Source organism: Aquarana catesbeiana, linkage group LG06, assembly GCF_042186555.1.
Source record: "Aquarana catesbeiana isolate 2022-GZ linkage group LG06, ASM4218655v1, whole genome shotgun sequence".
In the NCBI taxonomy this organism is placed as follows: Eukaryota; Metazoa; Chordata; class Amphibia; order Anura; family Ranidae; genus Aquarana; species Aquarana catesbeiana.
In genome coordinates, this window is record NC_133329.1 from 346,031,367 (window position 1) to 346,048,453 (window position 17,087).

Consider the following 17,087-nt stretch of genomic DNA (forward strand, 5'->3'; position numbering starts at 1 on the left):
ATGGCACTCAGACACAGCAATGTGGTGACAATGATGATAATGAGTTTTGAAGGGAGACACATGGCTCTGGGCAATGGAAAGCATTAACCTACATCATATACAGCAGATTGGAAACTGGTTCTGTTTTTTTCTAGAGCAAAACAGAAATGGATATTAAGCAGAGTAGAATATCTGTGTATCCTCAACAGCCTGCCAGGGCATTTCTGAAATCTCATCTGTCTGGGTTTAGTGCAAATGGGTCGCTCTTTATTCAAAAGTAAGGGGAAAAAAAAAAACACAGTTCAGTGGAAGCGATGATCCATAATGAATGCTAGGCATATGGGGGCAGCAAGGCTAGTTTTTTTCAAAGAAAGTGGGGCCCAGGGCAGAAGTCTTGGTGCTGCCGCAACAATATTAAGGAAGAGAGCATGTGCAAGACACCAAAAGTCACAGCAAGAGAGAAAGCGAGAGGGGGGCTCATTAATTAAAACTAAAAAGAAAATTAGAACAATACTGGAGATGCTGTTAATAGCAACCAATGAGGTTAGACCTTCCAATTTATAAGGAAACTTAATCAAATTCAGATTGGTCACCATAAGCAAAGACTACATTTTGTTATTTTCTTCTCTTCGATTCTAAAGCTAAACTCCATCAAACAGCTACATACACAGTTGAAATACATATAGGGAGCTGTTTAGCCTGCCACAGGATTTGTATTTCTGTCCATCCAGTCCTTTTGACTGGCCCAGCCCTGGCACACAACACAGCTATGTATGGCAGGGCAGAATACCCTACAGGTCTCTTTCCCACCCCAGCCTGTGACTGGACAGTGAAGAGAGAAGGAGCATGCTGATGAGCTCATCTCTCAGTCACTGTACTCTCCTCCTCTCAACATGCTCCTTGGTAACAATGCGGCACAACCAATTGGCTCCTTGTGCTGCTTCTTACTCTGTTACTGTGAACTCGGCTACACAGAAACTGTCAGAGGCTGGTACCAGGTAGAATTCAGGTACTTACACTGCTTGCATTTAAACAACTATGTTTAATAATGTGTTCGTGACTAGAGAGCTGCATTCATCTGTTTGTTTTATATTTGTCTGGAGTTCAGTTTTGATAAATAATCCATGAATAAAGAAAGAGACTAGAGAGAGAAAAGAGTGAAGGACTGAAAAACAAATATGAGCTAAAGAAATACAACTAATGAAACAGGGAAGAGTCCTGGAAGTCGCACATCTCTGCAAAATCCTGTAAGAAGGTGTATGACAGCCTCAGCCTGGGCTCCAACCAGGAGCAGCGTGTTTCACTCGTTGTCATGAATAAGCTCCACAGGCAGAGTGAAACGTGTTAGAGAGCGTGGCCTGGTTGGAGCCCAGGCTGAGACTGTCATGCACCTTCTTACAGAGTTTTGCAGAGCTGTGCGACTTCCAGGACTTTTCCCTTTTCCATTGGCTGTCTAGAGCTGGGACAAGCTCTGTCCTTGTCTGCACTCCAAGCAGTTGCTACATAAGAAGAACTGGTGGAGCCTTGAGCAGTTTGGGTCACTAAAGAAAGACAAAGAATAAAAAAAAAATGAAAAAAAAAAATATATAAAGTAAGAAAGGAGGTTAAACCGGGTATCACATTATCACAAGGGGAACATGTTTTGTCACACTAACAATACAGTATGTGTTCTTAAAGTGATATTGCCCCCCTAATACAGTCACAACCAATAGTCATTGTCTGTCCTGAAGTGGTACTCCAGAAAAAAACTTTTCTGGGCAGACAGCTTACACTTACAGTATGCAGGAGACCTGCATGACATTAGGCTCCTATAACAAAAGATAGTAAATCTGGAATTTTACTTTCGGACATGAAACTTCTAATGCACAGCTTGGCTAGCCAACAATCCCCACTATTTCCAATGTTTTCAAGTGACATCATTTTTTTTCCATCTACTACGTTGATCTAAGGATGACATAACATCAATTTCCAGCTATGAAGTGACTGAGCTCTGTGTATACAGAATCACCAAATGCTGGTATAGACCACACAGCAGACAACACTGTAGGTCAGGCCCTTCTGAGGTAAATTACCCCCCCCCCCCAAAGAAATATTTTCTGTATAAGTGTAAGACAGAACGCTGGATCATTTTATTTTGCAAATTTTAATCTCTTCAAACTAAAGCTGTCCACAGATGGTTTGTTTTTCTTTCAGCCAGCAGACAAAGGTTTTTCAGCTTGTCCATTCGACAGAAGCCGATCTAACGCTCAAATTCTGTCAAACAGGGACAGCCGCACACGGATCTAAATTCACCCGGCCCCCTCTGAACTGGCCGAATTTAGATTTGTCTGTCTATGGCCAGCTTTAATGGTTGCTTTGTTGTTTTTTTCCCTGAAGACAGGTGCCCTTCAGAACCCTCTAAATTTGCATATATATGTATGTTATAAAGGACAACTTGTTAAATGTTGACATGCACAGTGCAGTAGAATTGTGGAGCACAAGACCAAGCCTTCATAGGATGCAGTACCTTACCTTCTTCCCTCTCTGAGAAATATTTGGTGTTCTGGTAAGGAGTTTTTCTATTAGATATTCCCTATTCTGTTAAGTGAATAAAGAAGAAAAAGAAGTCAAATTTAAATTAACAACCAGACATTTTTGCAATGATAAAGACTGCAAGGAAAACTGTAGGGGGCCTTTATGGTAGAGCTGAATATCTGATAAATGCACACTCAACCTTTCCAGCACTGACCTAACGTCCCATCCAGCAAGAACCCTCTCCTATCTGCCGTGCTTAAAGCGGAAGTAAACCCATCCATTTACCAGTTTCAAAAAACTATTTCATTTCCGGTATGCCAGAATTGTAACACTCCCATTGGTTGTGCGCTCAACCAAACTGTCAAACATCCAATGGCTGATGTCATAACTGATCACATGTGCAGCATCATGGCAGTTGTAGATTAAGCAAACAGAGGCAAAGATGGCAGCTTCCTTGACTTAAAAACAATAGGGGGATTTACTTACACTTTAACCTCCCTGACGGTATTCCCGAGTGTGGCTCGGGGTGGATTTTCAGCACCAAAAACGGTAACCCCGAGCCACACTCGGGATCGCATCGCAGGATCCAGGTTACGAAAACTTACCTTGTCCCCAGGATCCTGTGATGTCTCCCCGCTCTGTGTGCGAGCTGTCTTCCGCTGGATCTATCACAGAGCTGAGCTCCGTTCCCTGCAAGCGTTGCGACGCACAGGAGACGGAGAACGGCGCCAAATTCAAAAAGTATAAAACACAATACACATACAATACACTGTAATCTTACAGATTACATTACTCTATCAATTTATTTCACATCCCTTTTACCCCTAGTGGTTTGTTCAGTGCCCTGCATGCAGTTTTATATTATAAATACTGTTCTTTCTGCCTGGAAACCGGAGAATGTCCATAGCAACCAAAACCATCCCTTTACATCAAAAGTGGTTTTAGACCAGCTAGAAAACAGCGATAATAAATTAGAATCACTTGCAGAATTGAGCGATAGTGATTTGTGGGGAAATCTGTCATCAAACACTGAAAGTAATGACAGTGACAATTTGACAGCAAATTTTTGTGTTTTTGATTTGATTACATTATTGAATAATTTTGTATTATTATTATATTATTATTTGTTATAATTATTTATAACATTATTTATAACGGGGCAAGGCGCAGACATCATGGCTCTGTCCTGAGTGGCTCTGTCACGAACGCAGTTTCACAGACGCAGTTATCAATTCTGATCATGTCTTCTCTGCTCTTTTACAGGTAATTGTCTCCTATCCATCTGTACATCTGTACATCTCTACTGAACTGACTTTGCTGTAACATTTTTGGTAAATGTCTCCTGCTGCCATATCTTTAAACTTCCATATTTACTGCTAGCTCTATAACAAACACACTGCAATAGCAATATTACTGGTGATTGATTCTCAACTCCATTTGGCTTGAGTGATCAAGAGAGGTAATTAGTTTTATGACCCTAGCCTGTGTTTGTAGCTGGTCTGGTACTGGCCAATGGCCATCTCCTCCCCATATTTAGGTGTCTCACATCAGACCCAATAATGACCAACTGAGCAATGCATCCCTGCTTAGTCTCCCTATAAATTTAAAGCAGCTTATGGGGTGGCGCAGACAGGGGCAAGGCGCAGACATCATGGCTCTGTCCAGAGTGGCTCTGTCACGAGTGATGCGCAGTTTCACAGACGCATTTTAACGAAAGAAGGATAACTAAAGCTGGATGAAGATACGACAAGAACTCTGCTCCACTCTGCAAGACTGCAAGCAAACCAGCTTTTGACATTTTTTTTATATTAAGTTAGTTTCCCACTCTCTATCCACTAACATGTTCCTTATTCTCTTCCTTCTCACATTGATGTCTTCTATCCTCAAACTATCTTTACTCTACCCCTCCTCTCTTCCCTGCAGCATGCACATATCACCCTCACTCCTACCCTCTCCCTACTATGGCACCCATCATCTCCTGCATTTGCTGCACCCACATGCTGACATAAACACCAGGGCCACTAGACACGTGTGCTCATGCATGTCCCACTCCCACTTTGCCTTCCTCGTCCTCCTCCTTCTCCTAGTCTCAGGTGACATTTCTCCTAATCCTGGTCCGCCATTTTCCAACCGCAAGCCACATATCCAATACCCCTCCCCCTCTGGCAACCACCGCAATCCACTCAGTTTAATTTCTATCCCCCTGCTTCCTCAAAGCAGCCCACCAATCTTTGGAATGCCCGCTCCATCTGTAACAAGTTAACATCTGTACGTGACTTCTTCATCTCTCATGGCTTTAACATACTCGCCATAACAGAAACCTAGCTTCAAAATTTTGACTCAGCTTCTCCTGCTGCCCTCTACCATGGTGGTCTCCATTGGACTCACTCCCCCAGATCCAACAGACAGAAAAGAGGGGGAGTTGGCTTCCTTCTATCCCCACAAAGCACCTTCCAAGTCCTTCCTGTCCCTCCCTCTCTATTCCTCTCTTCTTTCGAGATGCACTGTATTCGTCTGTTTTCTTCCATTTCTCTGAGGATTGCAGCAATTTATCGGCCTCCAGGACCAGTATCATGCTTTCTTGATGACTTTGCTGCCTGGCTACCCTACTTTCTCTCCTCTGAAATACCCACCATTATTCTTGGTGACTTCAACATTCCTGTCAATGTTAACAGCCCAACTACAGCTAAACTTCTCGACTGTGGCGTAAAACCAAATGCCTGCAAGACTTCACCCTATATAAATCTGCCCTTCTAAAATACAATTCATGCCTCCATGCTGCCAAACAAGCCTACTTTGTTTCTCTTATTAATTCCTTGTCATCCAGTCCCCGTTGGCTCTTCTCAACCTTTAACTCTCTGCTTCGTCCCCACCCCCTCTACCCACTAACTCACTCACTGCCCAAGAGATTGCCAATCACTTCAAAGACAAGATCGATGCAATTCGTGAGGACACCTCCACTGTGCGTACGTGGATCTTGTTCCCTCACAACTACTACGGTCACCCTCTTCTTCTATCCTATGCTCCCTCACCCACATCTTCAATTTCTCCCTCTCTAGTGGCATCTTCCCCTCCCCTCTAAAACATGTGCAGATCACTCCCATTCTTAAAAAGCCCTCATTGGACCCTACCAACCTGACCAACTTAAGACCCATCTCATTGCTCCCATTCACCTCTAAACTTCTAGAATGCTTAGTCTACAACCGTCTTAGCTCCTACCTTAGTGAAAATAACCTTCTTGACCCCTTACAGTCTGGCTTTCGCTCGCAGCACTCCACGGAAACTGCCTTACTAAAACTCACTAATGATTTACTAACTGCTAAAACCAACAGCCAGTACTGCATACTCCTACTACTTGACCTCTCTGCGTCCTTTGATACTGTTGACCACCCACTCCTTCTCAATAAACTACATTCCCTTGGCCTCCGAGATTCTGCTCTATCCTGGTTCTCTGCCTATTTATCACAGAGCTCCTTCAGTGTCACCTACAACTCTGTCTCCTTCTCTCCATTGTCCCTTTCTGTGGGGGTCCCCCAAGGCTCTGTTCTTGGACCGCTTTTCTTCTCTATCTACACCTCCTCCCTTGGTCACTTAATAACCGCCCACGGCTTCCAATACCACTTATACGCTGAAGAGACCCAAATCTATCTGTCTACTCCTCACCTCACTCCTTCAGTCTCCTCTCACATTACTAACTTACTAACTGACATATCAGCATGGATGTCATGCCACTTCCTTAAACAAAATCTCTCTAAAACTGAGCTATTAATATTCCCCCCCGCCCGTGCCCCCCTCCATGACTTTTCCATCAAAATCAACAATGCAACCATCAGTCCCTCCCCTCACACCAGGGTACCAGGTGTAATCCTAGACTCTGACTTGTCATTTCAGCCTCAAATCCAATCGTTGTCAAAAGTTTGTAGAATTCACCTCCGTAACATCTCTAAAATTCGCCCCTTTTTAACAAATTAAACCACCAAGCTCCTCATTCACTCCCTTGTTATCTCTCGCCTTGACTATTGCATCTCCCTTCTCATTGGCCTACCTCTCCATAGGCTATCCCCTCTTCAGTCTATCATGAATGCTGCTGCCAGACTTATCCACCTTACCAACCGCTCAATGTCTGCCAACCCTCTACTCCAATCCCTACACTGGCTCCCAATCACCCAGCGAATTAAATTCAAAATACTAACCACAACATACAAAGCCATTCGCAACTCTGCCCCGAGTTACATCACCAATCTTATCTTCAAATATCACCCAAATCGACCTCTCCGCTCTTCTCAAAACCTCCTGCTTTCAAGCTCTCTCATCTCCTCCTCCCATGCTCGTCTCCAGGATTTCTCCAGAGCCTCTCCCATCCTCCAGAACTTCCTACCTCCATCTATCCGGCTATCCCCTACTCTTGCTACATTCAGGCGATCCCTGAAAACTCATCTCTTCAGGAAAGCCTATCACGTCTCCAACTAATCTCCTACCACTTTCAACAGCTCATTTCCCACAGTTACAACCTTTTGTACCACCTGCCCCACCCTATTAGATTGTAAGCTCTTCTGAGCAGGGCCCTCTTAATCCTCTTGTATTTTATTGTATTATAACTGTATTGTCTCCCTTTTATATTGTAAAGCGCTGCGTAAACTGTTGGCGCTATATAAATTCTTTATAGTAATAATAATAATAATTATATTATAATTTATGATTTCGTGTTTCAAACTTTATCATACCCGGGATGTCTACTAGACTCTTGTTTGGATAGAATTAAATGAGTTATTAGTAAGAATTACAGGCCTACACTATAAAACGCCAAATTTTCATGCAAAATAATTGTACCGCATTCAGCATCAAAAATCTGAAATAAACATACCGCCAGGGAGGTTAAGCCTGACATCTACATGCAGAAATCATACAGCACTCATGAAAAAGCATGTACATTTATTCAATACACCAACAAAAACACTTACAACCCAGCTTCAACCAGAAGCATGGGTAGATTGTGAAAACGTAAAAAACTCCATCTGACTTTACTACTTTGGGGCTGATTTACTGAAACTGGAGAGTGCAAAATCAGGTCCAACTCTGCATAGAAACCAATCAGCTTCCAGGTTTATTGTCAAAACTTAAAGGATAAGTTCACCTTTTGTAATATGTTACATTCATATCTAAGGTTTAACATGTAACATATTACAAATGTACCGGCCCCCATACCCGCCGATCCCCCAAGGGATCTTCTTTCCTGCTCACTGCCACAGTCTAAAGAAAATGTGGCCGCGCTGGGCTTGGCCTACCCGGCCGCATCATTTATTCACAGTTTTTTGTGAATTAATGGACTACAACTACCAACAGCCTTTCAAGGTACAAAAAAGTGGCCACTGCCCCCACCTATAACTGGTCTTTGTAGCAAGGAGCACTGGAAGGGCAACGTATGTCAAACAAATATAAAAAGATTTCCAAGCTCAAACTTACCAACCAGCCAGCGACTAACCAAACTGATCTGTCTAACAATAAGAACAGGGGTTTAGTTCCACACATTTGCAAATACATGCGTAAGCTGCAGGCCCCACCAAGGCACCCTGTTTCCTGCAGTCCCTAACTACTGAAAGTCTCCATCTTGGAAGCACATACATTTATAATGGATAGGTAGGGGACAGGTGAGCCTGAAAAGAGCCACCCCTCCTTAAAAGTACAGGGTCACACTGAACACCCAGCACATAGCACTATGGCAGCAAGGGCATCAGTGCGTTGTTTGACCAATATATTCAATGTACAAAAAAGTGGACACTGTCCCAGTTTAGTTGCACACATTTGCAAATAAATGCCCTTCCAGGGCTTCTTGCTACAAAGACCAGTTATGGGTGGGGGCAGTGACAACTTTTTTGTACCTTGAATATATTGGTCAGGCAACGCACTGACGCCCTTGCTCCCATAGTGCTATGTGCTGGGTGTTCAGTATGACCCTGTACCTTTAAGGAGGGGTGGCTCCTTCTAGGTTCACCTGTCCCCTACCTATCCATTATAAATGCATGTGCTTCCAAGATGGAGACTTTCAGTAGTTAGGGACTGCAGGAAACAGGGTTCCTTGGCGGGGAATGCAGCTTACACATGTATTTGCAAATGTGTGAAACTAAACCCCTGTTCTTAACACATATTGTTAGACAGGTCAATTCGGTTGGTCGTTGGCTGGTTGGTAAGTTTGAGCTTGGAAATCTCTTTATATTTGTTTGACATAACGACAGCCTTTGCAGTTGTTGGCTTGTAGTCCTCAAAGAACTACCACAGTGCTGTTGAGCGCTGTGGTAGTTAATTGATTCATCCTGTCAGTGTAAAACTGCCTGCTCTCATGATGTACGGGCAGACAGCTTACACTTACAGTATGCAGAAGACCTGCATGGCAACATCGATCTGCTGATCATGGGGTGCAATGCTTTCCAGGCTCCTAAAACAAAAAAATAGTAAATGCACATTTTTTTACCTGCAAAAAAAAAAAAAAAAAAAAAATGTTCATTTATTATTTTTTGTTAAAAGATGAACGTATCCTTTAGCTGAACAAGCTGAAATTAGAAGCTATTTGGCCACCATGCAGAGCTGTACCAGATTTTGCATTAGTAAATTACCCCTTTTGTGTTGTTCTTGAGATTATCCTTCACTTCTTGTTCCCCTTGTCATTGGGCCAGGTTGGAGGAGGCAAATTCCTTCAACAGGGACACGAATTACAAAAGGACTATTTTTGTAGAATGCTTGTAGAAGACAAGCATGCAGTGTGCAAGACCATCTTCTCGTGAGATTTGGGCTACTCAGCATTCCCAATGTGATGAAGTCACCCCCTGTATTACTCAGGGAAAGGTGAATAAATTATCTATTCCACCCCCACCCTCCATCCCCCACAGGTACTTTTATGCAGCGTTTTGGTGATGGTGGTGGTGGGGCGGGATATTGATTAACCAGTATACATATATTTTAAAAATGAGACACTTAACAAAACTGTACCCATCTGTGGTTAGTAAAAACTGCCAAAGGGAAATAATTACCTGCCTATAAAAATCACAAGAAAAAAACACTTTTTTTTTTTCCTTTTACTCACATGACAACTTTTTGTGCTCCCTTACACATTGTTAACCTCCCTGGCGGTATGATTATTTCAGATTTTAGGTGCTGAAAGTGGTACAATTATTTTGCACAGAAATTTGGCGTTTTATATTATAGGCCTGTAATTCTTAGGAATAATTCACTTAAATCTGTCCAAACAAGAGTCTAGTAGACATCCCGGGTATGATAAAGTTTGAAAAACGAAATAAAAAATTATAATACAATAAATAACTATAAATAATTATAACAAATAATAATATGATAATAATAAAAAATATTCAATAATGTAATCAAATAAAAAACACGGAAATTTGTCGTTTTCGTTACTTTTAGTGTTTGGTGACGGATTTCCCCACAAATCACTATCATTCAATTCTGCAAGTGATTCTAATTTATTATCGCTGTTTTCTAGCTGGTCTAAAACCACTTTTGATGTAAAGGGACAGTTTTGGTTGCCAGGTAGAAAGAACAGTTTTTATAATATAAAACTGCATGCAGGACACTGGGCAGACACACACTAGGGACAAAGGGGATGTGTAATTATTTGATACAGTACTGTAATCTGTAAGATTACAGTATACTGTATCTGTACTGTGTGTTTTACGTTTTGAATTTGGCGCCGAACTCCGTCCCTGTGTGTCGCAGCGCTCCCATGGAACGGAGCTTGGCACTGTGAATCGAGCGAGACACGGCGGCTCACAGATCACAGCGGGGAGACAATCTAGGATCCAGGGGACAAGGTAAGTAACCTCTACAAGGATCCTGCGATGCGATCCCGAGTCTGGCTCGGGGATACCACTTTTGGTACTGAAAATCCACCCCGAGCCAGACTCGGGAATACCGCCAGGGGGGTTAATATTGAACAAACAGCTACTGTTTTGTATTATGAATATACTACTGAAAAATACTTAAAGAATTTTACACCTACCTTTCGTGGTGAGTGTAATCTTTGCTTTCTTGCCAAGCTATGGGTTGGGCTGCTATTGAACACTTAGATGTGTCAGATGCAATTGGGTTGATTTACTAAGACTAGAGAGTGCAAACTCTGGTTTAGCTGTGCATGGTAGCCAATCAGCTTCTAACCTCAGCTTGTTCAATTAAGCTTTGTCAATAAAACCTGGAAGCTGATTGATTTCTATGTGGAGCTGCACCAGAGTTTGGACGCTCCAGTTTTAGTAAATCAAACCCAAGGTCCCTCATTGGCCACTGTATTTTTTCCCACCAATTTTCTGCATTACACAGTAGTGAAGTAGGGAGGCTGGCAAAGCAACCACAGTAGTCAGCAGATCACTTATTATCCTACACACGTAGGCTCCTTTCATTCTAGCCGACTCCAAAGTTGCGTGATTTTCAGTGCAACTTTGGAGTCCAACTTTGATACAACTTTGAGGTGACTTTGATAAGACTATTACACTCTCTGACATCAAAGTTGTTTCAAAGACGGATCAAAGTAGCACAGGAAGATTTTCTGAAGTTGCAGGGACTTTAGTAGTGTCAATTGGAACATTGAGATACAGTGGAGATAAAAAGTCTGAACACCTCTGTTAAAATGTCAGGTTTCTGTGATGTAAAATGAGACAAATATAAATAATTTCAGTACTTTTTCCACCTTTAATGTGTCCTATAAACTGTACAACTCAATTGAACAACAAACTGAAATCTTTTAGGTGGAGGGAAGTAAAAATAAAAAAAACTATAATAATATGGTTGCATAAGTGTGCACACCCTTAACCTGACCCATAGCAGATGACGGCCGGGCGGTGGTTCAGTTATCCTGACTGGGCGTCATATGACGTCCAGCAGGATAACATGCCGCCACGCGCCCGTGCGAATCGCGGCGATCGGTGGAGCGGTGTGTCAATCTGACACACCGCTACACCAATCTTGGTAAAGAGCCTCCGGCTGATCACAATGTCAATAGGAAGAGCCATTGATCGGCTTTTCCTCACCCGCGTCTGACAGACGCGAGTAGAGGAGAGACGATCGGCGGCTCTCCTGACAAGGGGGGTCTGCGCTGATTGTTTATCAGCGCAGCACCCCCTCAGATGACCACACTGGACCACCAGGCATCACCACTAGGACCACCAGGGAGAGGGGCAACATGTGGATGGCCAGGTATGTACCTCATGGCCATCCACATGTGCCCAATGTGCCCAGTCAGTGCCCAAACTGTGCCAATCAGTGCCCACAAATGGGCACTGATTGACACCAGTATATTGCAGTGATGTCCAGCAATGCCACCCTTAGGGGCATCAGTGCCACCAATTAGTGTCATCAGTGCCACCCATCAGTGTCCATCGGTGCCACCTGTCAGTGCCCATCCGTGCCCATCGATCAGTGCCCATCCGTGCCACCTATCAGTGCCACCCATAAGTACCCATCAGTGCCACCCATAAGTACCCATCAGTGCCACCCATAAGTACCCATCAATGCCACCTACGAGTGCCCATCAGTGCCATCTATGAGTGCCCATCGGTGCCACCTATGAGTGCCCATCAGTGCCGCATACCAGTGCCACCTATCAGTGCCCATCAGTGCCGCCTATCAGTGCCCATCATCAGTGCCCGTCAGTGCCACCTCATTGGTGCCACCTCATCGGTGCCCATCAGTGCCGCCATATCAGTGCCCGTCAGTGCAGCCATATCAGTGCCCATCATTGAAGAAGAAAACATACTTATTTACAAAAATTTTTAGCAGAAACAAAGAAAAACTTGTTTTTTTTTTTCAAAATTTTCGGTCTATTTTTCATTTGTTGTGCAAAAAATAAAAAACGCAGTGGTGATCAAATACCACCAAAAGAAAGCTCTATTTGTGGGAACAAAATGATAAAAAATTTGTTTGAGTACAGAATAGCATGACCGCGCAATTGTCATTCAAAATGCGGCAGTGCTGAAAGCTGAAAATTGGTCTGGGCGGGAAGGTGTCTAAGTGCCCTGTATTGAAGTGGTTAAACTAATACTTTGTAGAAGCACCTTTTGATTTTATTACAGCACTCAGTCTTTTTGGGTATGAGTCTATCAGCATGGCACATCTTGACTTGGCAATATTTGTCCACTCTTCTTTGCAAAAACACTCCAAATCTGTCAGACAGCAAGGGCATCTCCTGTGCACAGCCCTCTTCAGATCACCCCACAGATTTTGAATCAGATTCAGGTCTGGGCTCTTCCAAAACTTTAATCTTCTTCTGGTGAAGCCATTCCTTTGTTGATTTGGATGTATGCTTTGGGTTGCTATCATGCTGAAAGATGACGTTCCTCTTCATGTTCAGCTTTCTAGCAGAAGCCTGAAGCTTTTGTGCCAATATTAACTGGTATTTGGAACTGTTAATAATTCCCTCTACCTTGACTAAGGCCCCTGTTCCAGCTGAAGAAAAACAGCCCCAAAGCATGATGCTGCCACCACCATGCTTCACTGTGGGTATGGTGTAATTTTTGGTGATGTGCAGTGTTGTTTTTGCACCACACTTCAGATGTGTTTTTGCAAAATTTACATGGGCTTGGATGTTTTTCTTCGTAAGAAAAAGCTTCCGTCTTGTCATAGCCCAGACATATGAAGAATATAGGAGACTGTTGTCACATGTACCACACAGCCAGTACTTACCAGGTATTACTGCAGCTCCTTTAATGTTGCTGTAGGCCTCTTGGCAGCCTCCCTGACCAGTTTTCTCTTCTTTTAATAAATGTTGGAGGGACGTCCAGTTTTTGGTAATGTCACTGTTGTGCCATATTTTCTCCACTTGATGATGACTGTCTTCACTGTGTTCCATGGTCTATCTAATGCCTTGGAAATTCTTTTGTACCCTTCTCCTGACTGATACCTTTTAACAATGAGATCTCTATGATGCTTTGGAAGCTCTCTGCGGACTATGGCTTTTGCTTTAGGATGCGACTAAGAAAATGTCAGGAAAGACCTACTAGAACAACTCAACTTTATTTGGGGTTACTCAGAGGCACTTTCAATGATGTGTGTACTGACTCCTATTTAACATGAGTTTGAATGTGATTGCTTGATTCTGAACACAGCTACATCCCTGGTTATAAGAGGGTGTGCACACTTGTGCAACCACATTATTTTAGTTTATTATTACTCCCCTCCCCCCAAAAAAGACTTCAATTTGTCTTTCAACTGAGTTGTACAGTTTATAGGTCACATTAAAAGGTGGAAAAAATTCTGAAATGATTTATCTTTGTCTCATTTTTTTACATCACAGAAACCTGACATTTTAACAGGGGTGTGTAGACTTTTTATATCCACTGTACATGGCACTGCACCTATCCTGCAACTTTGGGTCTTACAAGTCGGATCCTAAGTCGCACAAGTGTGAAAGGAGCCTTAGAAGTGTCCAATTGTAGGCAGACCTGGAGCTTCACAAGGCAGGTAAAAATCACGCTCTTTACCCACCAGAATTGTGACTAGAGCACATATTATTTTAATGGATGTCTTGAATTCATTATTTTTGTAGGCTGACAGGGTCACTTTAAAGCAGAACTAGACTTTAATCCTTCAGGACAGGTCAGTAGTGATTATCCAGCACTTACAGTGGGTATTTTGCAGCACCTCAGGAGGTGTGTTACTAACCAGATCACCAGGTGAAAACAGAAGGAAAACTCTTAAAGAAAAACAAATGCAGTCACCACATCTAATGATTGGTAAGCTGCAATATATTACATTTTTAGTTTTGGATTTAATACTGCTTTAAGACTAAACATGTCTCAACAATCTGTGCAACATGCTGGCCCACAAACCCCTGTTCACACCGGTGTGATTTGTCATGACAGCTCCAAATCGCAGCGACTTTGAAAAAGGTTCCTGCACTACTTTTTGCTGATTTCATTGCGACTTGCGTAGACTTCTGTTAAACGAAGTCGCAAGCCGCAATAAATTCAGGGGTGCAAGTCGCACTGATCTGTGGCTTTTCAAAGCCGCACCATTGTCAACCAGGCATAAAACTTGTGCAGTAAGTGACAGAGGGAAATAAAAGAGAACCTTACCTTAGCTTTTTGGAAGAATTTACATTTCAGAAGTTCAGCTGCTGTTGGCCTGTTAAAAGATAAATAAAAAAAAGGTTTTAACCAATCCTAAAAATAAATTTTACAAAATGCAATCGATAAGAAATTGTTTGGACTTTCGCAATCCTCAGCACAGCTGCAGTTGTCTAGGTAATCTAATGAGCCTAAGAAATTTGACTGTTCATATTCAAACAGGTCTGAAGGGACTTTTTTGTTATAATAATTTGGTTCCTTGCAATAAAAAGAGAGAACAAATGCAAAAAAAAAAAACCCAAAACTTGCCAGCTATGAGCAGCTTCTAATAGGAGTTAATGCTCAGGGGTAGGGATGAGCTTCGAGTTCGAGTCGAACTCATGTTCGACTCGAACATTGGCTGTTCGCAAGTTCACCAAACAGCGAACAATTTGGGGTGTTCGCGGCAAATTCGAATGCCGCGGAACACCCTTTAAAAGTCTATGGGAGAAATCAAAAGTGCTAATTTTAAAGGCTAATATGCAAGTTATTGTCATAAAAAGTGTTTGGGGACCTGGGTCCTGCCCCAGGGGACATGGATCAATGCAAAAAAAAGTTTTAAAAACGGCCGTTTTTTCAGGAGCAGTGATTTTAATAATGCTTAAAGTCAATCAATAAAAGTGTAATATCCCTTTAAATTTCGTACCTGGGGGGTGTCTATAGTGTGCCTGTAAAGGGGCGCATGTTTCCTGTGTTTAGAACAGTCTGACAGCAAAATGACATTTTGAAGGAAAAAACTCATTTAAAACTACTTGCGGCTATTGCATTGCCGACAATACACATAGAAGTTCATTGATAAAAACGGCATGGGAATTCCCCAAAGGGGAACCCCGAACCAAAATTAAAAAAAAAAAATGACGTGGGAGTCCCCCTAAATTCCATACCAGGCCCTTCAGGTCTGGTATGGATATTAAGGGGAACCCCGGCCAAAATTTAAAAAAAAAAATGACGTGGGGTTCCCCCTAAATTCCATACCAGACCCTTCAGGTCTGGTATGGATTTTAAGGGGAACCCCGCGCCAAAAAAAAAAAAAAAACGGCGTGGGGTCCCCCCAAAAATCCATACCAGACCCTTATCCGAGCACGCAACCTGGCAGGCCGCAGGAAAAGAGGGGGGGACGAGAGTGCGGCCCCCCCTCCCTCCTGAACCGTACCAGGCCACATGCCCTCAACATTGGGAGGGTGCTTTGGGGTAGCCCCCCAAAACACCTTGTCCCCATGTTGATGAGGACAAGGGCCTCATCCCCACAACCCTGGCCGGTGGTTGTGGGGGTCTGCGGGCGGAGGGCTTATCGGAATCTGGAAGCCCCCTTTAACAAGGTGACCCCCAGATCCCGGCCCCCCCCCCTGTGTGAAATGGTAAGGGGGTACATAAGTACCCCTACCATTTCACGAAAAAAGTGTCAAAAATGTTAAAAATGACAAGAGACAGTTTTTGACAATTCCTTTATTTAAATGCTTCTTCTTTCTTCTATCTTCCTTCATCTTCTGGTTCTTCTGGTTCTTCTGGCTCTTCTGGTTCTTCCTCCGGCGTTCTCGTCCAGCATCTCCTCCGCGGCGTCTTCTATCTTCTTCTCCTCGGGCCGCTCCGCACCCATGGCATGGGGGGGAGGCTCCCGCTCTTCTCTTCTTCTTTTCTTCTCTTCTTCTCTTCTTCTCTTCTTCTCTTCTTCTTTTCTTCTTTTCTTCTCCGGGCCGCTCCGCAATCCATGCTGGCATGGAGGGAGGCTCCCGCTGTGTGACGGCGCTCCTCGTCTGACAGTTCTTAAATAACGGGGGGGGGGCGGGGCCACCCGGTGACCCCGCCCCCCTCTGACGCACGGTGACTTGACGGGACTTCCCTGTGACGTCACGGGGAATGCCACAGGGAAGTCCCGTCAAGTCACCGTGCGTCAGAGGGGGGCGGGGTCACCGGGTGGCCCCGCCCCCCGTTATTTAAGAACTGTCAGACGAGGAGCGCCGTCACACAGCGGGAGCCTCCCTCCATGCCAGCATGGATTGCGGAGCGGCCCGGAGAAGAAAATGAAGAAGAGAAGAAGAGAAGAAAAGAAGAAGAGAAGAAGAGAAGAGCGGGAGCCTCCCCCCCATGCCATGGGTGCGGAGCGGCCCAAGGAGAAGAAGACAGAAGACGCCGCGGAGGAGATGCTGGACGAGAACGCCGGAGGAAGAACCAGAAGAGCCAGAAGAACCAGAAGAACCAGAAGATGAAGGAAGATAGAAGAAAGAAGAAGCATTTAAATAAAGGAATTGTCAAAAACTGTCTCTTGTAATTTTTAACATTTTTGACACTTTCTTCGTGAAATGGTAGGGGTACTTATGTACCCCCTTACCATTTCACACAGGGGGGGGGCCGGGATCTGGGGGTCACCTTGTTAAAGGGGGCTTCCAGATTCCGATAAGCCCCCCGCCCGCAGACCCCCACAACCACCGGCCAGGGTTGTGGGGATGAGGCCCTTGTCCTCATCAACATGGGGACAAGGTGTTTTGGGGG

General features: G+C 43.7%; 1 protein-coding gene across 3 annotated transcripts in view; it reads right to left on the reverse strand.

Annotated features, from left to right (window-relative positions):
* The window catches only part of STK39 (serine/threonine kinase 39), a 673,740-nt gene that overhangs the window by 398,263 nt on the left and 258,390 nt on the right, over positions 1–17,087 (reverse strand). For all 3 annotated transcript variants that reach the window (XM_073633992.1, XM_073633991.1, XM_073633993.1), the window contains exons 9-10: positions 14,568–14,616; positions 2,491–2,556 (exon numbers count right to left, since the gene is read on the reverse strand). In XM_073633992.1, the coding sequence (XP_073490093.1) occupies positions 2,491–2,556; positions 14,568–14,616 (115 nt within the window). The remainder of the gene's footprint in view (positions 1–2,490; positions 2,557–14,567; positions 14,617–17,087) is intronic.